The sequence below is a fragment of the Semicossyphus pulcher genome, unplaced genomic scaffold (genome assembly GCF_022749685.1).
Source record: "Semicossyphus pulcher isolate SPU_LCO1_2020_fin unplaced genomic scaffold, fSemPul1.0.p SCAF_20, whole genome shotgun sequence".
Classification (NCBI taxonomy): Eukaryota; Metazoa; Chordata; class Actinopteri; order Labriformes; family Labridae; genus Semicossyphus; species Semicossyphus pulcher.
Genome location: NW_027211694.1, coordinates 6,062,664 through 6,086,881, shown reverse-complemented (window position 1 = coordinate 6,086,881; position 24,218 = coordinate 6,062,664). Strand labels below are relative to the sequence as shown.

The 24,218-nt window shown below is 43.2% G+C and overlaps 1 protein-coding gene across 1 annotated transcript; it reads right to left on the bottom strand.

The window, feature by feature from the left end:
* Positions 1 to 234: 234 nt before the first annotated feature.
* gnai1 (guanine nucleotide binding protein (G protein), alpha inhibiting activity polypeptide 1) lies at positions 235 to 22,553 on the bottom strand. The gene is made up of 9 exons (XM_069671547.1): positions 22,120 to 22,553; positions 11,357 to 11,399; positions 8,586 to 8,727; positions 8,125 to 8,282; positions 5,301 to 5,429; positions 3,207 to 3,336; positions 2,952 to 3,105; positions 1,803 to 2,031; positions 235 to 1,434 (listed from the first exon to the last, which is right to left on the bottom strand). The coding sequence occupies exons 1-8, from the start codon at positions 22,235 to 22,237 to the stop codon at positions 1,841 to 1,843; spliced, it is 1,065 nt and encodes a 354-aa protein (XP_069527648.1). The 5' UTR covers positions 22,238 to 22,553; the 3' UTR covers positions 235 to 1,434; positions 1,803 to 1,840.
* Positions 22,554 to 24,218: the final 1,665 nt, after the last annotated feature.

Below are 24,218 nucleotides of genomic sequence, written 5' to 3'. Positions count from 1 at the left end.
ACTGACAACATAGCCTCTAATTGCCTCTGTGGGACTCCCTGTGAGGCAATAACAAGGTACCTTGCTTCATATTAAATGCATACAGGATGTAGAACAGTACCTGCTCTGTGTAGCTATCCACAAAGATGTGAGGAGAGACACATCAAAGCATGAACACATGAGCGTGACTGATCAGAATAAAAAAAAAATCGTATAAATAAAAGAGTATATTTTTGATTGATGATTTTCCACATGGTTTGTAAATGGTTTTTATTAGCAAAATAAGGGAGATGAGTCTACAAAGATTCTCCATCAATGGAGAACATACACATACATTGACAGTTGTGGCAGTTTCGTTATATGAACAGACTTAGGACCGTATTTATCACTCTTCTTGGCAAAGCAGTTCTGATCTAAATCACAGACCAGGCTCCCTTGACCAAGTCTCCATCGCCTGAATGCAGCGCCTCTGCTCTCAAACAATCACTTGACAGCGTCTGGAGCTTGCAATATTTCAGACCACATCCACATCTTTACAACCATCTTTCATGTGGTTTATTTTCTCTCCTTAACACCAAAAACCCTCCTCCAAATACATTTAAATATACATTAAAATGTGCCTTACTCTGGCCTTTGTACTTTGAACACTTGAGCGTATTATAAGCTCAGCGCCTCAGCAAACCATTTTCCGAATGGTTGGGGAAAATGGATATTTTATACACTGTTTAAAAACCAGAACCCCATATCTTTGGGGTAAATGTAACAATATACATCTCAGTATTGTACTGCGTGATCGGCCAGTAGGCCTTCCATTGTCATGGCGGGTGGGAGGGAAGGGGGTAGGGGACTGTGGAGGCTACACGTTGGTCAACATGGAGACCCATGTACCTGTAGACCAGAGGGAAACCTTCCTCCTCCTGACAGCTCAGTGGTGTGCACATAGAAGATAGCAGGGACACTAACATATGAAAACAGTTAACCTCTTAATGTTTAGAACAATTCAGCAGGCAACAGAACAAGCATTGGGACTACGACCGCAGTAAAAAGGCATGCGAAGGCACAAGTACCAACAAACTGGACTCAAAGTTGGACCCCTTTTCTTCCTTTTTTTTTGGTTGTAGGGAAGGAAGAAAAGAAGCATTTCCATCAACAGCAAAAGTTTCCTTTTCCAGAGACAGCGGCAAAAGGAACAGCAAAAAAAACATGGTCTCTTAAAAAAATTAAAAACGATTGAAAGTAACATTTAAAAAAATGTGTGGAAAGTTTGTGGTGACGCTTTTACAATGATACAAACATCCTACACAAATGTTGTAATGTTAGGTCGAAACGTTCCAAGACGAAAAACATAAATAAAGCTGTTAAAAGTGGCATATAGTACAGCACTGGTCCGTGACTGATCCTCCCGACTCTTCTCATCTTCCCCACCGAAGATGCTCGATAAAGTGGCTCCGCTGCCTGCGGAGGGGAAAGAAGGACACATAAATGAAGTGAGAAAGAAGGAGGAATGAGAGCAGGTTGTTCTAAAAGGGATGTTTTGGAGCGTTTGACCTTCCTGCTTTAATTTCAAAGAACATTTAAATGAGGCAGAAAATGTGTTTAAGCCTTTTAAAAGAGGCACTTTAAGCAGTTCAGTAATTCAATTATGAATTTTCCTGAAGATAGATTGCATCTTTGTGATTAACTCCAAAAATACTCACCCATAATTTTGAACGCATAAGCTCTTGAAACAAGCCAATTAGTCAACAAGCAATAAATCAGATGGTGGCGCTTTAGCTCAAAGAAAGATTAAGGTGGGACGATAATGATGCTGAAGAGTTCCTCACCAAGAAAAAAAGGGTTGTCATCCTCATTATCGTCATCCTCAGAAGAGCCCACAGTCTTTCAGGTTGTTCTTGATGATGACGTCGGTGACGGCGTCAAAGACAAACTGCACATTCTTGGTGTCTGTGGCGCAGGTGAAGTGGGTGTAGATCTCCTTGGTGTCCTTCCTCTTGTTCAGGTCCTCGAACTGACACTGAATGTAGGCGGCTGCCTCCTCGTACGTGTTGGAGCCTGGAGCAGACGGAGAGCGGGAAGTGAGAGAGAGAGGGAGGAAGTCACAGCTTAGGAAAAAAGGCATGGAAGTACCGGTGGTATATTTGTATGGTTGAGGACATGGCTGGGCTACATCCTGCTAACTAGACATTCTGCTTCTTTTTATATCAATAGCTAAAAATAACCCTGAGAAAAAAGCTAACTCGGTGTGGTTTGATTGGCATGTGCACTAACTTCCTGAATGTTTCTGCGGGTTGCTTGCTGAAGTCATGTGACAACACAAAAAAGAGTCCCAAAAACAAGGGTGCTATTTTGTTTCCTTTGGCTGGCAGTTTCCCTTTGGTTCCAGTCTTAAAGGGCCAGTTCAGACAGATTTTCAACCTCAGTCCTATCATGCTATTATGGGGAGCTAATCCCATTATGGCAGAAAAAATTTCAATTTCACTCTGTGCCTTTGGAGGATGCTATCCGCTTCTCCAATGGGCCCTGGAAAACCAGGGAGCTTGCTTAACTACACTTCCTCAATCTCAGACGCCCGTCTCTGATGTCATGTCTCGTTCAAAATCGTCAGGTTTGAAATGTAGACAGCAGACCTGAAGATTTGTTAGACCAGAGAACACCAGCTTTGACTGACAGTGACTTTTTCCAGGGGCGACTTGCTCCTTAAATGCTACGCTAAGCTAACCCATTCCTTGCAGTAGCTTTATATAGGGCAGACAAATGAAAATAACATCAAATATGCACAAAGCAAATGCGCCTCTTTCCCCAAATAATCTTTTAAATTCACAACAACCATTTTTTAATCTTATTTAATAGCACAACACAACCCGTAAGCCGGTTTTACAAACATTCATCAACAGCAGGGTCTCATGGCTCACTTGTAAAATAAATAAAACAAATTTAAAAAAGCATTTTCTGTGAAATGCTGCCAAGCTTACCAGCGTACTCCGGGTAGCAGATGGTGAGAGGACTCTTCTTGATCTTCTCCTCAAACAGGTCCTTCTTGTTGAGGAAGAGGATGATGGAGGTGTCTGTGAACCACTTGTTGTTGCAGATGCTGTCGAACAGCTTCATACTCTCGTGCATTCGGTTCTAAGGGGAAAAAAGAGAAGTGATTACTGTGCTTTGAAACCAAACCCATCCTTTAATTCTTCTTCTTCTCTCCAGTCAACAGAGCGCCTGCTATTACTCACCATCTCCTCGTCCTCTGCCAGCACCAGGTCATAGTCACTGAGGGCCACGCAGAAGATGATGGCGGTCACACCCTCAAAGCAATGGATCCACTTCTTCCTCTCAGACCGCTGACCGCCGACATCAAACATTCTGCAGGGAGGACAGTAAACACGATTACATACCTACACAATGCAAGCAGTGTTGCCGTGTAATAAAACTCATACACAAGTCTGGCAGAGACGCTTTGGCTGCTCTGCTTTCGCTGCAGGGTCTAGTGATGACAGCTGGTGATAGAGGGGAATGGAAACAGAAATTCTTTGTTTTGTTACTTTACAAAAACTGTTAGCAGAGCACAGTATCCTCAAGTGTCCCGCAGATGCGTTTACTGAACTGTGCACACAATGACTGAAATAATAGCAGCGGAAAAACAAATCAAAACAGGAGGATACTTTAAGCTTTATTTACTCAGTCAACAGAAAGAAGTGTGAAGCGTTTTATTGCTCGCTTTAAAGAAGGGTTTTACAACAAATATAAACTGAAGTGCCCTCCAATTTTTAATCACCATACTGCGATTCTTCCCCAACAGAACGTTAGTAGTAGATCCACAAACATCTTGAGACTTAGCTTTATTAAAGGCCCATGCTTCTTTGCTGCAGCAAAAGAGCTGGAGCAACCGTACAACAACTGGAGACGGCATCCAATATTCGTTTCTGCACCATTGATTAGCTCCTGCTAAAACTACACCTGCACCCGCAACTCATACTGTGACCTTACCTTAAATTAAAATACATACATTAAAACACATTTCATTGCTTTTAACATCTGTCCACTTATTCTAGACAAAGTTAAAGACGGCGGTCTCAAATGTGTTTTTTTCTGTAACTCTTACATTGGGCCTAAAAAATGTACTGTGGCCACCAAATACAGGGGTTTGGTGGCTCAGTATTTAAATATATCAAAGTGATCATCTCCAAGATTTTCATGTAAATAAATGTCTGTTATTTGGTTGCGGTTGGTCTGCCAGAGAGGGTAGGCGGAGCTAAGCGGCTGCTTTTCTCTGCAAGTGTTGCGAGTAAACAGTAATCTACTATGGCTGAACAAACAAAGAAAAGATGGATGACTACAGATACAACTTCAAAAATAAGTGAAAATCCAAAGAAAAAGAAACAAACTCGACGCTCAGATGAAGCAAACAGTCTGAAAAGGAAAGCGACCGCCGGCGAGGAAAATCAAGAGTTACAACCGGAGCCAACCGTGGACGTCACACATGTGACACTGTCTGGATATCTGGGATAATCACTTTAAATGTTTAGAGAAGGGAAATTCTGACTAAATAAAGTGGCATAAAGTCAAGCTTGGTGTTCGTGCACTAATATATTTCATTCATCCAAACAAAAAAGCCCCAACATGCTTCTGTAATAGCTGCCACTTGTCTACTTAACTGCAAATAAGAAATGATTATGGAAAGGATGGAAGAAAATATACGGTTCGCTCTAAAATAAAAGATGTAAGCATGTTTATTTTGGTCAAAATATGTGAAAGGCTCAGTCGGTCGGTCCTCTCTCATTCTGTTTCCCTTCACAGCAACAAAGTTAGTCATCAAACTGTTGAAACCATGGGAACGAAATAGTTTGCTTTTGATATTGCTTGACGGCCACTTCTGTGTAATTCCCACATTACAGTAACTGCCTGTGTTGTAATAGAAAACAGTGACGGTAATGATGTTTCATCATGACTAATACAACCTGCACAGAAAAGATGAAGAGTTAACCTTGTAAGATTTGTTTGTGTCTGCTTATAAGTCAAATAACATCTTTTTCTTTTGTGGTCATAATAGGAATTTTAATAACACCAGCTATGAAACTTCTGCTTTCATGATATCATCAGGCCTTCAGCCCCCACTTCCTGTCTGTCTCTTTTAACACAGGGCCATCACTGAGTCATCAGTGATGCACACGACACCCTCACAGACTGTGTCACAACTCACAGCTGTACATGCACAAAGGCAATTTCAATGGGAGTGAGTGAGTCAGTTAGCAGGAAGGAAAGCTAATTGGGCTGTTGTGTAAAAGCCTTTGAGTCTCGGCCAGCTGTTACAGTGAGGAAATTCTCACTTGAAGTGCAGGTCCTTGAACGTGAAGTGCGTCTCCACAATGCCCGTGGTTTTGACTCGGGTCCTCAGGACATCCTGCTGGGTTGGGATGTAGATGGCCTGGGATATCCTGTCCAAATCGTTCAAGTAGCTGAGGAGGAGGAGGAGGACACAAAGGAGGGAAAGCGAAGGAGGAGGAGAAGAAAAGGGAAGGAGCAGGAGGGGAAACAAGAGGGAGAGAACGTGTCAAGTTGAACAAACAATGCCCAATGTATTTTACTTTACAGGAAAGGAGAGCAGCATGCATCAGAATATGATGGTTTAGATAATAATCAGACTGTATGCATAATCTAAAAGATATGACACATCATATTCCTGAGAAGACATAATGGCCCGATGGCTCGGTGCCTCGCAGCAGGCTGGTTTAACCTGAGCTCTTTGCATTGTTTTCTCTAAGCTTGGCAGATTTCCTCTGGGCTTCTCTCTGGTGTGAATGTGTGTGACACTTTCTGTTAGTCCTGTAATAGACGAGCCATCTGTCCAGGGTGCTGTCCCACATTTTTGCTTCGTACCCGCTGGGTCTGGCTCTTGTGTTTTTCATGGTCTTGAATCGGATGATACGGGTGTACAGAAGGGAGAAGGAGGGATGGAATATTGTTGGTTGGTTTTATTTGTGGCATCCTTTTTCAATTCTGTCCTCTTAGTAAAACCGAGGTACAATATTTCCAAAAAAATGCACAGCAGACCAACCAAAACAATAACTACTATTATACCATTGCAACCAATTACATATCTAAACGTTTAAAGTGTGGACAGAGCCAGCTGCATGCCCAATGGCTTTGCAACTCCAATGAAAATGAAGGATCTTTTGACAAAGGAATATCTTGTACATTGCAGCCCAAAGACTCCAGTACTCAACTGTTACAGTACACAATCTATTTTTTCATCATTAAAGGGGGGTATTATGCTAATTTCAAGTTTCATATATTTAACTCTGTGATACCTGAGGAGTAGCTTAGCATAAGCTACAGGTTAAAAAAACTCACATTTTGCTCACACAGGTGCTCTGTGCAGGCCCTCATACAGCCTCTGCCTGAAACGACTCAGTCAGCTCTGTCTCTTTAAGAAAGCCCGCCCCTACTAAGGATACATTCGAAGACACCCCGCCGTGCGCGCAAACACACAAACAGACAGAGACTTTACATTTTCAGAACTCTGTCGGTTTTATTTCGCTCTCAAATGACTGAATAGTTGTTGTAGACTTATGCTATGCTAGTTTTACCTGGCACTTTGCACTTGACCTCATTTTTGTATATTTTTTTGAACGAGTTCGAGCTGCAGAAGTTTCTGCATTTTTCTCCGGCTCTGAATCTCAAAGTGATACACCTGTTTTACCGGCACCTGGCATGAACTCCTTCTTCTTCTCTTGTTATTTAATGGCGGTTAGCAAACAGATTGCAGATCAACACAGCCCCTGTCTTGCAGTAGTACCGTATTGGAACAATGGAAAAAATACATTTTTAAGATGAGATAATAGTCGCATGAACTTTTTGATTTTTTTTAAATGAATGACTATTAGAATATTCGAAAATCACGACCCATCCCTAGCCCCTACAAGCCAGCTTTCTTCTGATTGGCCAGCTCTCCGAAGCCTGCTGAGGCTGCACTTTGTGACATCACAAAGAAAAAACTGTGTGCCTGCAGACTGAGCTGAGAAGCCTGGGGATTACTCTAACATACTTTTACCTACAGATTTGAAACACTTTTAGTGTGGACATCATAACATTGTAACATTAACATTCACATATATACGTCTTAAAATGTGAAACAACAAATACCCCCTCTTTAAGAGGACTTTGTAGTGAGACTTTTTTTGCCATTTCAAAAGGTCAAGAAAATGTAATTTTTGTGCACTTTTCTCCAGCATACCGCAAGTGCATGCATTTAATTTTAGTTTTCCCCACAGCAGAAATATTTTGGTCTTTAGCTCTTCGCTCTAAAGAATGATCCAATCTCTCAAAATAGGGTCAAACTCCGATATATCTGCACTAAAGCAATAGATTGATACTGAGCGGTTTCATATTCACCTCGCTTTTATGTAACCTTTTCATTTCCTGCCTCATTTGCAACACCAGCGCCTGGTCTTAGTGTTGCTGCTGCTTTGTTGTCATTGCACGAGCATATACTGTATGCTGTCCTCGCACAGGATATCACACATAACGCAACAACGTTGTTCACGCACTCTTGGTTGTAATAAGCTAACACCTCAAGGTTTCTGCTGATAATTTACAAGTGAAAGAGATTAGTGACTTCTAGTAGCTACCAGACAAACACAAGTAATCTCCCCTTCACGGAAAAACAGGCCTTTTTTTTGTCTTTCGAGGTTTAAGTGGAGTAAAAACACGCACACAAAGTTTCGCACCGGTGCTCCCTGTTCATGGAAAGCCCCTGGACAGCAGAATTACAGGAACCAATTAGAAAATGGCCAAGAACCGCAGCTGATGTTCGTTCTGCTGCATATAAATGGCCAAAGAAACAAAACACACTCTATGTGCCATGTGATGATATCATTTGCTTCAACGCCAAGGGCTCTTGCACAACATATGAAAGATTTAGCCTGTCCTCATTTTAAGCATGTGGCAAATGTTCCTACACTGAGGCCAAAGATTGAACAGTCTCTGCAGCCGCCGCTCTCCAGGCTCTGCAGAGGAGGGCAAATATTGACAGTGTAAAAGTCCAGACAGATGCATGCTACTGTCGCTCTCTGCAGTCAGGCGCTTGTTTGTTTTTGGGAACTGTTACCTCGGAATTGTTTGTGTGTGTGTGTGTGTGTGTTCGTGACTCACTATGCTGCCGAGTCGTTGAGCTGATATTCTCGGGAGCGGCTGAAGCAGGCTTGTACGCCTCCGTCCTTCCACAGCCGCTTGATGACGCCGGCCAGCTCTCCCGTCATGAAGCCTTCTTCTGCCGAGCCCGCCAGCACGAACAGCTGCCGAGCGTCGTCCTGGGAGGGGAGAATGTGGATGTCAATTTCATAAATCAGCCCTCGAAGTCATTAGAGCGGCATTATTATTAACACTAATCTTCTATCAGGCTGGGGTGCCAGTCGCGGGGTTATAAGGGCATTTATGGAGTTATTTGAGGAGTTATTTCGTCCTCTACTTCCTTGTTTTGTCTCGTGTAAACATATGCAAACAGGGTTGTTTCTCACCATGGAAAGAACATTACATCACCTAATTTGCCTTCTTATGAAATACATTTAAATAACCTCAAGACCTAAAACTAAACTCCTCTCTCCGGCACTCACAGCTCGTGCAGCGTCCCCAAAGTCGATCTTGAGGCGCCCCATGGCTCTGATGATGGCGATGATGGACTGTATAGTGTTGCTGTAGACCACAGCCTTGTACTGCTTGCATTCCTCTTCTGAGTATCCCGCCTCGTGGATGATCCTGCAGAAAATAAGAAGGGGGGGGATATGGTCAGCAGTTGATTTGGTCGGCATTTTCCGGCTCTGCAAAAACCTTCCTGATGCAGCAGCAAAGGACGGCGAGCAAATTGTTGCGTCGACAGAAAACTCATCTTCCTCTTTTCCAGCTTACTTAGAAATGACTTATTTTCCTCCTCAGCGCTCATTCAGTATCTCTGTTAATCCGCTGACCTTACACGCTCATTGTGATGTTAGCAGAAGTATTGTCAGGCCGCAGCGGCCCTGATCTCTCTGCTCCTCATTTCTAGCTGCTAAAATTAAGGTCATCCAGGGAACAGGAGCTTTTTCTACAGTAGCCTGAATGAAAGCATTATGTATCGCATTGAAAGCATACAATGTGAAATTTTAATTTTACTGTATAATTCTTAATAGAGGAAGTCTATTTATTCGCTTTTGGACAATCACATGTATTAAACTTCACTGGCATTTCAATGGAACAGCAGGCAATGGCCAAATTGCATCATGTCGTGCTGTCAATCATTTGAATGGCAGCTCCCTTCAGGCTACATATCAATCTAACAGCAGCTGTTGCACAGTCCAGTGTTGGTCGTGTTGTGTCTTGTTCCCTGGCGATGGCCCCCGACACGAACTCATGACACTCATTCTTCCTCACGCAAACTTCCCCTCACTGGGTCACAAGCAGTCTTAACTGTAGCAGCTATTTTAGTTTTAGTCACATTTTAGTCCTTTTTACGCTTTATAGTTTGTTTTTTTTAAGATTGTTTTTTTTGTCTTTTTGCCTTTATTAGAGAGGACAGCTGAAGAGAGACAGGAAACATTTTCGTCCAGTTTTAGGCAATAAAGAGTCATAACTCTGAGTCAAAATGTTTTATCTTTTTAAACTAATTCAATCAGCCTGATACAGGTTCAACCTGCTGTAAAGTCCTTTTATCCGTCCTTACATTGACGTAAAATTCGGTGTATAAGATGCACTTTTAATACACTTTTTGTCATCTAAAAGTTGAGCTGCGTCCTTTATATAGAGCTACCGGTGCTGTAGCTAGCAGGATTGCAAACTCAACATGGCGAAAACAGATAATTTGTGTTTTGAATGTGTTTTAAATGAATGTGTTTTAAATGAACATAAATAGAAATACTGTTGAAATAACTGGTATAAATGTCGCTGTAGAAAACCTTTATTCCCTCCGGGATACCCCCAAAAACAGACTGCAACTTATATTCCAGACTTTACGTTAGTTGTTTCGTGACGATGTTCTGCACCGTAATATAGATCCTCAGCTGAGGTTATATGTGTACGCTATAACTTGTCTTATTTGCGGCAACACTGTTGGTTTATTACCGTACTTACTTTTTATATATTCCTCATCGCTTCTCATTCAAACAGTCTGACTGAAGCAGAGAGCCGCGATCGTGAAGAAACGTCAAATGACGTGTGAAACGGCCATTTTTCTGAGCAAATTTAAGTCTCGTCTCTTTAACAAAAACAAAACAGTTTTTATTATCGACGATCTATTTTTAGTTTGTCAACGTCTCGAAAAAGAAAACGTTTTTCGTCCCCATTTTCATTAACGAAATGAACACTGGTTACAAGAGTCAGAAATGAAAGTACATTAGAATGAATGAAGGCCACTACAAGCATGATGCTGCGTAGGTATATAATGAATATGGTGTTTTTAAAGCAGCAGAAAATAGGCCATTAAAAACGTTTATTGCCAAGTACTTTAAATATTCTTTAAATATGAACTTAAACTGAAGGTTTTGCTTCCTTTCTTTCACATTTGAAAGTAAATAAGGCGTCTTTGGGTTTTGGACTGTAGGGGAAAAAGCTTTTTCACATTTTTTACCTTTTAAACACTGAATGTTGCGGTTTCTTTCAAGACTAATCAATAAATGTGAAAAACAATCATCAGGTTAATCATGAGGGAAGATAATTGCTAGTTGCAGCCAGAAAAGAACAGGAGTTTGGACCCCAAGAACACCAGCGGGGGCCATATGAATGAATAAATCAACTAATCAATGGTTTGATTTGTTTCAGTCTTTGTTGGTTGGGAATATTTACTCATTTCTTTACTTTAACGGGATTTTATTTTGAAAAATAAAGCGCATCTCTTGAGTTATCCTTTCAGAATAAGAGCGCAGAGCAAGTGTATAAGCTATATATAACTGGTATATACTGTCATGTAAATCATTTCCTGACACATGCTGTATCATACCGCAGGGGATTTATGACTGTTCCTTGTGAGTAATACGACATCTCTACAGGATCAGCACCGTCTCTGCTCGGCAGGATCGCTGCCGTGCATCTGCCATGCGTGTGTGCCGTTTGATGACAAATGCAATTCATATGCGGCACGACGCACGCAGCATGCTGATGATGTACAGGCAGAGTCTATATTAATGCATTCTGCTGGGTTGTCTTCACGATCCATTATGCATGCTACCTGTTTGTGCTGCGACTCACAGAGCGCTATATCAGCCAGGGAGACGTGATAAAAGCCTGATTGGTGTTTGACACTCTCCTCAGTGCCATTATGTACACCGGATGAGAGAAGCCTTTTGTTTATACACAAGAAGAAGAAGAAATATGTTTGTTTGATTGTTTAGTTTGCAGGAGGATAAAATGAACTCACTTCATCTGCTTGACGATTGTACTTTTCCCCGACTCACCAGCTCCTGCAAAAGACAGAAGAAGAGGTTTGTTACAAAGTGGGAATATTTCAAGAAGCTCATGTTTCTGTTTTTGTTTCATCCGCCATGTCAACCAGCGCACTTCCTTTAATCAGCGTGTCTTTAAAACAAGCACAAATTGCTTATATAACATGACCTAATGTGGTCAAAAGGCATGACGAGGGACCGTGAAAACGAAACATGAGCACAACAAGCTGAAGCAAAGGAGAACTGAGGAACTGAGTGTGCGTAACTAAAGCCTTTAAACCTCTCGGCCTAAAGATGCTTGTTGATAACAGTTAACCTGATAAGTAAAAGCCATTTTATTAGCAAAACCTCACCATCTACAATACATGTAGCCTGTATTTAGCACACAGCTAGCATAATATAGGTCTGATTGTTCAAACAAAAGCTGTGATGGGGCTAAGAATGAGAGCAGCGATGGTTGATTGAAGAGAGAGCGAGCAGCGTTGGCGAGAACGAAGCAGTAAATAAGACAATAAGATAATTCTCTGATTGTTTCATCGACACAAATGAACACAGCTACAACTCCGCACAACTCTTTAGGAAAGTGTTAAGGCTTCTCCTCTCTGCCCTCAGTGATCAGACCGTTCCCTTTCCAAGGTTTTCCAACAACGCTTCGTCACGCCCATTTTAGCATCTCATATTGATGCACAAGGTTGTTGGGGACAGGTACAGAGCAGAGGAGCACTATGGAGACAGAGCTGTTACCTGGTCGCTAAGTATATTCAGGGTGCTTTCACACTTTCGGACTTTACTCTGGCAACCGGTAATGATCCTTCCGCAGGTTCACCTACGAAAACCTTACGAATTTTACTTTCTAGATAGTCAAGTTTGATCGTCTTTTCGGTGCTCCTCCAGGGCCATGACCGACCCCGGCGGGGCCGATCTGAGGACCTCATTTAACCATCCAATCGGTAGTAGCGACGGGAAACTCCGGAAAGTCCGGTTCGTTTGGACAGGTGAGGTTTGGACGCATTCGAACTCTGGTGCGGACCAAACCACTGGACCGTGGTCCGCCCGAAAAGGTGGGCCATGGTCCGTTTCCAAGCGAACCATGGCCCGGTTTGATTCAGGTGGGAACATAAACGGACTCAAAGTAGGACCTAATACAGGAAGCAAACCAAAAAACAGTGCATTGTGGGTTGTTAACGGGTGCTGACACTTGCAGAGACAGCTACGCAGCCAGGCAGCAAGATGAGTAGAGGACAAACGTGGGGGTGCGACACGGAGGTGTTCAAACTGTTCAGTGAAACTAAACTGCTGAACAATGTCAGTTAAAAGTAAAAAAAACAACAAAACATTAAAGTCTCTTTGTTTACTTCAGGGAGTTTTCCTATGTGGAAACTGACCAATCAGAAAGCAGTTTCCTCATTCATTAAAACTTTTGGTCGCTGGTAAAAGCTGCTGTGTGAACACAAAGCAATGTCAAGGCAAAATGCAACATTGTAACAGTTTGGTCTTTGATTGGGATCAAACAAACGGACTTTTAGGTATGAAAGCGCCCTCACGCCAGGACCCATGTCTGGCGCGTTCCGTCTGCGCAGCGGTTCTGGTCCGTCAGACAGCGTGAGCCCTCACCCACAGGAAGCGTGACTGATGTGCAGCGCAGCGGAGCGCTGGCCAAACAGCTGGATTCGCGAGTTAACAAGATCGCAGGAGAACTACGTTACCGCGCAGGAATTGGAATTTTCGTGTCTGACTTCCTGTTTGGAACGATCTGCTCTGTTCAGCTTGACGCGTGCTTGAAGCGTCCTCCGTCACAAATAGACCCGGCGTGTATCTTTAGCGGAGCAGAGCAGAGAGACGCTTCTGAGACGCGCCGGAGACGGACCGCGGCGCGTGCGGTGGAATCACGAGCATCAACTTGAACGGGCGCGATCGACTCCGGAGGTCGCGGCGCACACGGAAGGCGCCGGAGACGGATCCTGTGGAATTTGAGTCCTGACGGCTGTTGTCTGCGGCCGACACCACTTCCCAATGGTTGAAAGCCAGCAAACTTCCTTAACACACTGAGAAAAGAAGTCATTCAGAGGACAGGATCTCTGCAGAAACAGACTCCAGCACACTTTAAGTGGGTCATGAGCGATGATTCAGAGGGATTATTTTTGCATCAGTCTATACATTGTTTTTTTTAAGGAAAATCCTGCTCATCTGAGACAATGTAATGTCTTTTCTGAGCGAGCGATGTGTGCAGATTGGTAATAAAAAGATCTATTGTGTGTGCACAGGACTTTGTGTCTATCTGCAGTGGTATCAAAGAGCCATCGTTCATTTCTACCACTACTGCATCAAAGTTTAAATTAAAGATAACCTTAGATTAATACTGACATTTCTACGAAGTGCCAAAGAACGTGCTGCTGCTTATGGATGCGAGTGCGCTGAGCTCCAGCGACTAATCAGATTGACAACGCCGTAGTTGAGACATATTTGAGACAATGCCGTGATGAAAAGAGCAGGAAGAGGGGGGAGGAGGAGGAGGGAGAGATAAGGCGAGCATAAAGGGAATCTGAGTGTCGGCACGGCTTTCAAACGTCACGGTGCCTCCATGGCAACTGCTCCTGTTTTATACCCAGGACATCTGTAGTGTGCGGACGCAGTCACCTGAGCGGGCGTGTGTGTGTGTGACATGTTGGCTTCCACCGAGGCCATTATGTATTATGCATCTGCTGCTTTTTTTTCCACCATCTAATCTACTTGTGTCGCCTTAACCAGCCGCCTGGAAGTGCCCTTTTATTCTTCCGGCATGTGTGATGTCCTCATAAACCACGTTGATCAGATTTTTCTCCTCTAACAGCTATTTCCTATAAACTACATCATATCCACTACAGTGTCCTCGTGTTACAGCGCCGGAGATTTGGGTTTCAGCGAGGCGATTGGCCGATTGTCGCTGACGTAACGCTGTCCTCTGCCGCCGGGGAAGATTTTTTAAACCACTTGAGAGCGGCTGTTCCCCGAGCGAACACCCCCAGCTTCTCTCTTTTAGCTCTAGAAACTAGAAAAAGGGGAAGTGGAATCATATCACGAAACACACCACCGTCAGCGGAGACAAGATGGTTCGCTCTTGCATAATAAATCATCCGCCTTATCTGGTTCCACTTTCTCTAGTGTTGCGAAAAGAAAAACATGAGATATGTTGCGTTTCTGCCACAAATAAGAACTCTCTCCGAGCAGTATTTATAGAAGCTAAATGCATTCCACTGCAAACTTTCCCTCAGTAATAACTGCATGCTGATAGTACAGCTGTGGCACTTCACCTTCAGCATAATTGGATGAGATTCACCTGAGGACACATTATTTTAATTACGTGTCACCACTCGGGTGCCAAAGCGCCCCCGGAGGAGGGAAGAGGAGGTGGGGGGGGAGTCACAGTGGCAGCTTCCTGTGCTCTGAGGCCAAACACTGACTGTGTGAACCCCCCTGGGAGCGGCACACAGGCGGCAGATACGCTGCTCGACTGGGCACGGCTGGCCGGCCGGGGCGAGCTGGCACAGCTGCACCCCTCGGCCTGCCCGAGAGCCATTTTTCCACAGCGCCGCAGACACTTCACATGCCGACGCAGAGCCTGAACAGTGCACTTCAGACCGGCTGGGAGCTCTCGCTGGAGTTCAAAGTGGAGTCCATTTAAAAGAAACTTTTATCTAACTGCTGGTAACGAGATTACTGCTGGTCTCTGTGGCTGTTTTATGGCTTTCTTTGCAGCAAAGGTTTTATAGACGAGAGCTGCAGGAGGAAATAAATACGCAAATACTTCCATGTACATCCATGTAAATAAATGACTGTTAAATTTCTATCTATCGCCGAATGAGGTAACACAATGGTGATTGAGCCTGTGGCCCGCTGATGAAAGCCTTTGCATTTGCAGTATTACAGACTGGCTGTCTGTGGCGACTTCAGCAGAAAAAATCACAAGCGGCGCCCAGTTAGTGACGCGTTTTCCATCAGCCAGCAGTGGTTGGTCTGCCAGAGAGGGTAGGCGGAGCTAAGCGGCTGCTTTTCCGCTCTCTGCAAGTGTTGCGAGTAAACAGTAATCTACTATGGCTGAACAAACAAAGAAAAGATGGATGACTACAGATACAACTTCAACAAGAAGTGAAAATCCAAAGAAACAGAAACAAACTCGACGCACTCGATGAAGCAAACAGTCTAAAAAGGAAAGCGAACGTCAGCGAGGAAAATCAAGAGTTACAACCGGAGCCAACCGTGGACGTCACACATGCAACACTGTCTGGATATCTGGGAAGTGTGGTTCCGCAATTACTGTTTATCAACATGATGCCGCAAAAGAGAGCAAAACTGAGATCTTCAAGATGACCGCTTTAAATGCTCTCATTATACTTGCAGAGTTTCTACCAAGGAAATAGTACCAAGAAACATGATGCCATTAAAGTCTGTGGGCGGGTTGGTGGCAGACGTATTATTCAAAACTTTTGATAAAACTTTAACTCTCTCTCCGTTTAAATACTGTCAACCAACAAGTGAAATTCGGGGATCTTCTATCCCCAAGATCTTCTAAGAGTTACAACCGGAGCCAACCGCCTGGGAAGTATCGCCACAGGCGCGAGATTACATTTCACTGTAAACTGGTTTCTTTGGGTGTTTGATGGTTTCAGTGAGACCTTTTAAAGTGTCATTTTTTTAAGCTAATCGAGAAAGCAGATCTTTTTTAAGCCATATTGTCAAACATTTGCTGGTTCCTGCTCCCTAAATACAACAAGTTGCTGCTTTTCTTTGTTATTTATGATGGTTGATGAAGAGTCCTGAGGATTTAGACAACTTAAAGATGCCCTTTTTTTTCACCATTTCTTTCTGCCGTTTTAAAGACTGAATGATTAAATCATGAAAAAAAAACGGTAATCGCAGCCCTACCCACGTGAATCAGAAAATAGTTGTGCGAGTCATTACCAAACCAAAAGTAAAGATTAACCGTGATTCAAGAAGATTTTTTACTTTAATTTCATCTTTAAAAAGGAGTGCGAGTTTGCATAAAATGCTGCTGACACGGTGAATCACTGAGAAATTAAAGTGTCACATGTCATAAATCATGGTGGAAATCTACTGTACTTGTGTGTCACAGGAGAATTTTTCCACTAAGAAAGAAAACACCAGTTTACAAAAGTTAAACCCAGCAGCAGCAGCAGCTGCAGGATTGGTTAAACTGGGACAAGCGCCATAAATCGAGCGTCCGACTCTTTGTTATGATCAGTGAGACGTGAGCTACGTGTTTATGTAAGAGTCTCGGCTCTGCTGTTTCGACACCAGTGATATCATTAGGGTGTGGATCCCGTCAAAGCCTCGAGGCCTGAGGAATACAAAACACAGACTTGTCCTGATTTTGACTCTTTCTTTACACACACACACACACTCACACACACAGACCTTTAAGGGTTACATGGCACCACAGGCCTGACCTATCGCTCCTCATGCAGAGTCATGTTACACACCCACAGCTTTGATACGCCCACGCCAAAAAGCAGCCTCCAAAACCGCTGGAGCAGCTGGTTTCTGTTTCCAGCGGTTTGAAACTATTTTAGGAAAATCCGAGCTCACCCCTCCAGTGAAAAATGCAAGTTTCTTTCCCCTCCTCCTCCTCCTCCCTCCTTCTTCTTCGTCTTCCACAGAGAACAGACGTTTCTATCCAACAACCGCAAACGCATCTTTCCTCTTGGAGCTCTCCCCGGTTTATCTTCCACTAAGCACGACAGCAGCGAGGACGGGGGATGTTTTAGAACCCTGGCAGCACGGAGACGAATGCGATTAAAATGGCTACCGCGCCTGGGTTTTTCCTCCGTTTGTAGATTAACCATATATTCCCTAATTCTCTTGGGGAATGTGTGCTGTGAAAGTTAGTAAAAAATGGCTCATCTTGTACTCCAGTTTGTGCCGATGTTTGGGCAAATCAAAGGCATGATGGGAGATGTATTTTGCTCTGGAGATGAATGGAAGACTCGCTTATGAATGGCACAAAATGCTAACCACATTAGCCCAACACCATCCACTCCCCTCTCCATCCCATACACCCCTCTTCCTCTTTTACACTCTCTCCTACAGTTTCTCCTCATGATGTATTGTTCCTCTTTCTTTCTCCCTCTCCCTCTTGGGGGGGATTTAAGTATGAGTCACCCATGAAGGATTCCAGGAGGCTCTGAGCAGCGGGTGGAAATGACCGCGGGGATCGATCTTCCAGCAGGCGGATCGATACCTAAAAGATTGTTTCTCGCAGACGGAAACTATCCGCGGAGATGTCCAATAATGCTCGCAGCGCTGAAGGAATGTACACAACTTAACTAGTGCGATTGTCCCGCTCTGAGACGACGCTGCGCTCGCATGTTGCGCTTACATAACTTTAAACATGGGGAATACATTAAAAAGAGAACAATGACAAAAGTCAGACACATCCTGGCGAGTATTAATAAAATCTTCCCACAGTTGCACGACAGCTATAGAGAGAGTAATTAGGCTGAGGAGATTGTAATCTATTTTAGCGTGTAGATATGAATAGTAGGGTAATTGGGTCCTGGAGATGGTGGAAGTGAAGCGAGTGCCAAATAAAGACGAAGAGCGAAATGAGAAATATGTTCAGCACATTCCCTCCCTCAGCCAAAGACACCTGCCAGCTGGTTAGTGAGCACACAGGCTGCAAAGATTCAAATGATTTTTTCATGCAAATCAAGTTTTTTTACGTCAGCGGGCTGATTTCACTGCGGCGCACACAAAACCTGTGATTAGCATCTTACACATAATATAACCAAATGACAGGATGGTTGGCTGTACACACAAATAACACATTTGGGTAGTTGCGTAGGGTTGCTTAATATAAATACACGCTATTTTCGACAGCAGGAACTTTCCCCAGGAACTGGAAACCTTTTGAGGAACTCTGTGCATTTCCATAGCAGGAACCAGGGTTTAAATGTAGTTCCCGGGTTGTTGATTTACCCTCTGAGAAGTCCCTGCTCCAGGAATTTGCTGGTCGTTTCTAATTGGTCGCGTACTCGCATCGTTTTATTTCAACCGCCATGTTTAAAAGCCAGCAGCTGCAGGCTCACTGTTATCATCGTGCTTCCAGATGAAGAAGATGAAGATGCTACTAGCGCTCGTCTCCTATCCAGCAATAAAGCTCGATCAAAAACAGCACGAGTTGAGTCTCCCCCACGCTAACAGGCTAACTGTTGTGGCCCACAAATGATGGTACGCTTTAAGGCGCCATCTTTGTTGTTTGGCCTTCATCTAATTCTTACCGCCACCTACTGGCCTGGCGGTGCAGTGCAGTTACTTTTATTACTTCTTCATATGTCATTGGCCTTCCGACCACTCAAAGCGCTTTTACACTACATGTCACATTCACCCATTCACACACATTTTAACACTGACGACAAAGGCCTAATCTCCAATCAGATCTATACCCAACTATACGCCTTCGGGAGCAACTCGGGGTTCAGTGTCTTGCCCAGGGACACTTCAACATGTGACTGTAGCATGGATCAAACCACCAACTTCCCATTGAGAGACGACCGACTCTGCCACTGAGCCACAGCCGCCCACGATTATTTGCATAAACTTCCCAGGACTTTAGGCCGCTGTGGAAACGCCGACAACGGGCCACAGGAACCATTGACGAGAAGTTCCTGGTACTTTTGGTCGAAAAGAACCTCATGTTTTTTGACACTGTAGCGACTCTCAAAAACATTCTTTTAATTTTTAATTCATAGTTTAAATTTATAAATATTTTTTGCATGCTGGTGTGTTTTTATATTTTGACCCATTTTTTAGGGTCACCTCCTCGTGTGGTACAAAAGATTTTCTTCTTTCCTGCAGCCCTCGCAGCCTTTTCCTACCACGCAACATGTTCCGTTGATTTACATTTTTGTTGACAGGTTGTGTTCAGAGAAAAGTGCACTCCAGAGTTGCCTGCAAACTCCAAAGCAGTTTCCTTCTAGTGACCGTTTCCCTGCAAGGTAAACAACTCAAACACTAACTCAGGCCCTCCATGCCTCTCTGCATCCGAGCTTCTTCATATTTAATGCTTCAGTCATTAGCAGTGTTCTCATCTTACGGCCCCTCTCCTCCTTTCTCCTGCGTCACTTCTTCAGGCGGTAACCTGAAGAGGCTATCATCACGCTGAATGCATCGCAAACAAATGGCAGGAAACCGTGCCAACGCAGCGACTCGTGGGAGGGGGGGGGCACACGACCTGGCACGCACCAGAACAGCTATTCCATCAGAAACAGGGAAGCTAATGCTACAAGGTGTGTGTGTGTGAGAACGACGGCAGGTGAAAACTCATATTCCACACTCCTGCAGCAGAAACTTGACCAAACTCGCTTGCTTTCAATCAGCAAGCCCCATCTGGTTTCCAAGCACCTGAGGAATGTGGGCCACCTTTAGCAAGACAATTTGCACATTCTTGTTCACACAAAACTGCCCTAACATGACACTAAACTACATGTATACCCCAAGAAATGTCGGAAATGTGTCATTATTCCCGTGCTCCAATGGATACCGATAAGAACGGATGAAGGAATGTTGCTAAATTATGCAAAGAACGTGGAGAAATGTTGTTTATCAAGCTCAGGTTCATAAAAACAGCTCCCACATTGTGCCTTCTGTCAGGTGTTTGCCTTCTATTGGTATTGGCTCCAGACTTGGTGTCCTGGTAACCCACATACCATGTGTGTGCATGTCAACATTTCCCAAAGCTAGGGGGAATGATGGAAAAGTTCTTCACCTACGGTCTCTATTTACAAGGATAACAGTGTTTCCCCACATGTAAGTAACGCCATTAAATAACACATGGATGGCCTTTAAACGCAAGCAGTTGACATAATTGTGCAATGGCATGCAAAACACATAATAAATGCAAGCTATACAATAATGATGTATAAAAAACTGTGTATTAAAGAGGACTGGAAAATGGCTCGGTACACAAAGGTCAGTCCAAATTGGCCCCTGCAGCTAGCAATGAAACGGTCATGAGGCAACCATCTCTCCACCAGTATGTCATGTCATACATCTGCTTAGTGACTTAAACCAATCCATAGCCATTAAGTGTAAATGGCTGTTATTGTAATCGGTTGTTTATGAAGCTCCTAACTCGATTAGACTTCATTTTTGCCACTCTATTATTGTAATTTCCTGCATTGGTTGCACAAGACGCATGCCCTTTTGAGACATCTCTTTCTGTATCTTATTATTGAACTTGAGCTGAAACAAGACAAGGCATACAAGAAAGCTGGAGGTAATATTACAAGAGAAAAATATACCTTCAGGCCTTCATTATGCCCAACTTTGAGTGAAGCAATATCACATGAGAGGCAGTGCTGTTATACTGAATATCTGTATTTGGTTACTGTAGACCAACTACTTTGTAAAGTGTGCATTTCCCATTATCATGCAATAAGTAAAATATGTTAGCTGGTGCTTAAAGGAGCAGTTCACCCCTGGACAAAGCCACTGTCAGTCAAAGCTGGTGTTCTCTGTAACCAATAGAAGCACTACCAGCGTGCATTGCGCCCCTCCCTCTGAAAGGAACATCCCAGCAGGGTGTGGTTACGTATACATGGGGAAGTTATAGGTCTGCGCGAAAAGTCTACCCGTTTGTTTTGTTCGTCTTTGCGACCAGAACAGTTGGTAAAACATAGAGTTCAAATATATCTACAAACAAAACAAAAACAGAGCATCATGGTGTCCACCTGCATTGTACCGGAGTGTCAGGAGAGCGAAATGCTACCGTTTTGTCGGAGGAGGGCGCCCTAGAGTGAGGGAGTGTAGTTTATCGAGCTCTATGGCCCTGGAAAACCTCCGCCAGACTACGTAAGACGCGCAATCTAGCGGAGGCCCGTTGGAGAAGTGTATAGCGTCCTCCAAAGGCACAGAGCGAAACTGCATTTTTTTTCTCCCAACCATAATGGCATTAGCTCCCCATAATAACATGACAGGACTGAGGTTGAAAATCTACGAACTGGCCCTTTAACTAACGTATCAGAACACCTGCAGCAGAATGACAGATAAAGTAATAAGTTCCAGTGCTCTTGTACTCTATATCAGCACTCATGGAATGCCTCTTGGCCAATCAAATGACTTGGTTGGAACTGTTGCACTGTATAAAAGCAAGTATTGAGCCTTAAAATATCCTGAAATCACTCCACTAAACAAAGTTTTCAATCACTTTCAGTCAGGCCTGGGCCCCTAATAATCTATAGGCCTGTTTTGCACTGCATTGCACTGGACTAGAGGAGAGGAAACGTGCCATTGTTGAAAGGATTTAGTCAATACAAATGGTCTACAGAGGCCGCTGAATGGATCCAAAGCCAACAACAGGGGAAAGGAAGGAAAAACTTGCCGTGTATGTAATTCTGACAACAATACGTTGAATAAAATTGAGGAAAAACTCAAATGAAGCGCAAAAGCACGTTGTGTTTTGGGTATTCAGGCTTGTAACGTTAAGTATTTTTTGGTTTTCCGTTTGGATTTAACGTTATGGTGCATTCAGGGACCAGAGTTGACAGGAATTGAAACTCCGTGACACTTCATAACTGACCCCACCTAAACTGACCATGAACCAAACTAGTGTGGTATTAATTGTAGGGTGCGTCCCTCTCCCCCTGTAGCTACTGTAGGCGAACACACGGCGAAGTTCGTCAACCAACCAACCCACCAACCGCCCGAGTCCCCCCCCCCCCCATCTTCTTCTCCTCCTTCTTACCGAGCAGCAGCAGCTTGACCTCCCTGGCCGCCTTCTCCCCGTCGTCCCGCAGATTCCTGTCGATCATTTTACTGCGCTCCACCGCCGCCTTGTCCTCTGTGCTCAGCGTGCATCCCATCTTCGACTGTGTCCTTCAGACCCAGATGGTGTAAATAAAAAAATATCTAAAACACCATATATACCCACATTAAATGGTTAAAACTGCCTTCCCTCCGCACACACGCCCTTTTCTTTTAAATGACAGGCAATCAATCCGTTCGGGAGGGGAAAAAAATAAAGCGTTTTGAGTTTTCAAAAAGAGTGTGGTGTTTCTTCCTCTCCGCTGAGAAATTCTCGGTTTAAAATCCTCCCTGTACTCGTTGGAAAGCTATTTTAATAGCGAAACAATTCCTCGGTGATGTCTCGTCCACCCGTTCGCCTCCATTCGTTGCGGCGGTGACTGCCAGTATTGTATGTATGTGGAGAGAGCAGTTCTGTTCTGTAGGCAGCAACAACGGCTGTACTTCCGGTATGAACCTTCACAATAAAAGTGTCATTTCCATAAACCTAATAATTGTTAATGCAAAAACATTTAATATTGATCTTGCAGGCACATTAACACTTAAGCCACACAGGTAGATTAAAAAGGTGACTTTTGTTTCGATGTACAACTTCGAATGAACCATCCCGGTTGCCCAGTGGTTGAGATTCATAACCGCACTGTCTCTGTTTCATTCTGGCTGGGACCTTTGCTCCATGTCATCCTCTTATGTCAAATAAAAACCTTTGACAGTGTTGGGCAAAATGTAAAACATCCTACCTGTAAAGTGTAGCTGACCTTCTTGTTTCACAATCAACCCAAAAAAGTTCTACTAATTCTAAGTGCAGGCCTACATGAGAATAAGCAATAATATATGCATACATTATATGTACTATTTTCAGTCGTTGGTTTTAAGTTTATTATCTACAGTTACACGTAAAAGAAAAATAGTTATTTGTTTGTCTTATCATTTTTCATCATTTTTATTACAATTTATTATTTTTGAAGCATTTATTTTGAAGGTAGACGCCCCACCGGAAACACCCTGAGAGCGGATCGCATTTCAAACTTGGGCAAACATAACTTTACTCACAGCTACCCAAATTTAATTTAAATTTAATTATTTATCATTTTTATAGGATACGTAATGTGTGTGTTTGTTTTATTATAAAATAAAAAAACATATTTATTTTAGAATCCGTATGATTAAATGAATTTTTAAACAGATATTTAAACGTGTATGATATATACAAGTATACATTAGCCTACCTATATTACCTGGTTAGGTATTGTTAACTATAACTGTTTAGCAAGGCCACATTTAGCATGTATTGTTTCCCTAGAAACCAAACCTTTAACCATGGTAATGTTATTCAAATCTTCTACCATTTAGCTGCACAGGCCCATTGTTTATAGTTTAAATAATTAAGCCTTACAGACAAAGTCAAGTGTGACCCTTCAAAGTGAACAATCAGATCTTAAGGTAGGTGGTGTTTCCAAAATCTTCCACACAAATACCCGTGTTGTTAACCTCCCTGCTGTTCCACAAGGTCCCTTTATTTGGGAGTACATGCAAATATGTGGTGTTGACCTTTCCTTTCTGATCCTGTGTGGGTTGGAGGTTTCCTTCTTTGTCATCCAGTTCCCTCTCCTGGTTTGAGATAACAGGAGACAGAGGGTGTATCCCGTAGGCAAAAGAGCTTGTGTCATTTATTTAACAGAGGAAATACCACAGGCAGGGAGAGCATTCATGTTCTTTTAAATGGGAAATGTTCCTAGTTATAAAAGCTGTACGCTGTTACCTCTGCTTATATCAGGAGTCGTACAACACATTTTCAAATTGTACTGTACATGTATGTATTTTTTGTGAGGATATGATATGTAAACTAGGCCCTCAGTGAGGTGTTCAGAAGATTAACTTTCAGAGAGATGTGAAAAGCACTTAACTGCAATGTTTTGGTGTAAAACAGACTCATTAATATTATCTTTAATGGTGTTTTTCTGTGAGAGATACTCATACTTCAGCTGGCAGAGAAACAGAAGGTCTCGTGTATGCCAACACAAACTGAAACCCAATCCG

What these genes read in the sequence shown, in the direction of transcription:
- gnai1 (XM_069671547.1), bottom strand. Translation starts at nt 22,237, where the DNA reads ATGGGATGCACGCTGAGCACAGAGGACAAGGCGGCGGTGGAGCGCAGT. An exon ending in ACAATCGTCAAGCAGATGAA is followed by an intron (nt 8,728 to 11,356) that starts GTGAGTTCATTT and finishes TATTTTCTGCAG; the next exon opens with GATCATCCACGAGGCGGGAT. An exon ending in TTCAAGGACCTGCACTTCAA is followed by an intron (nt 3,337 to 5,300) that starts GTGAGAATTTCC and finishes TCCTCCCTGCAG; the next exon opens with AATGTTTGATGTCGGCGGTC.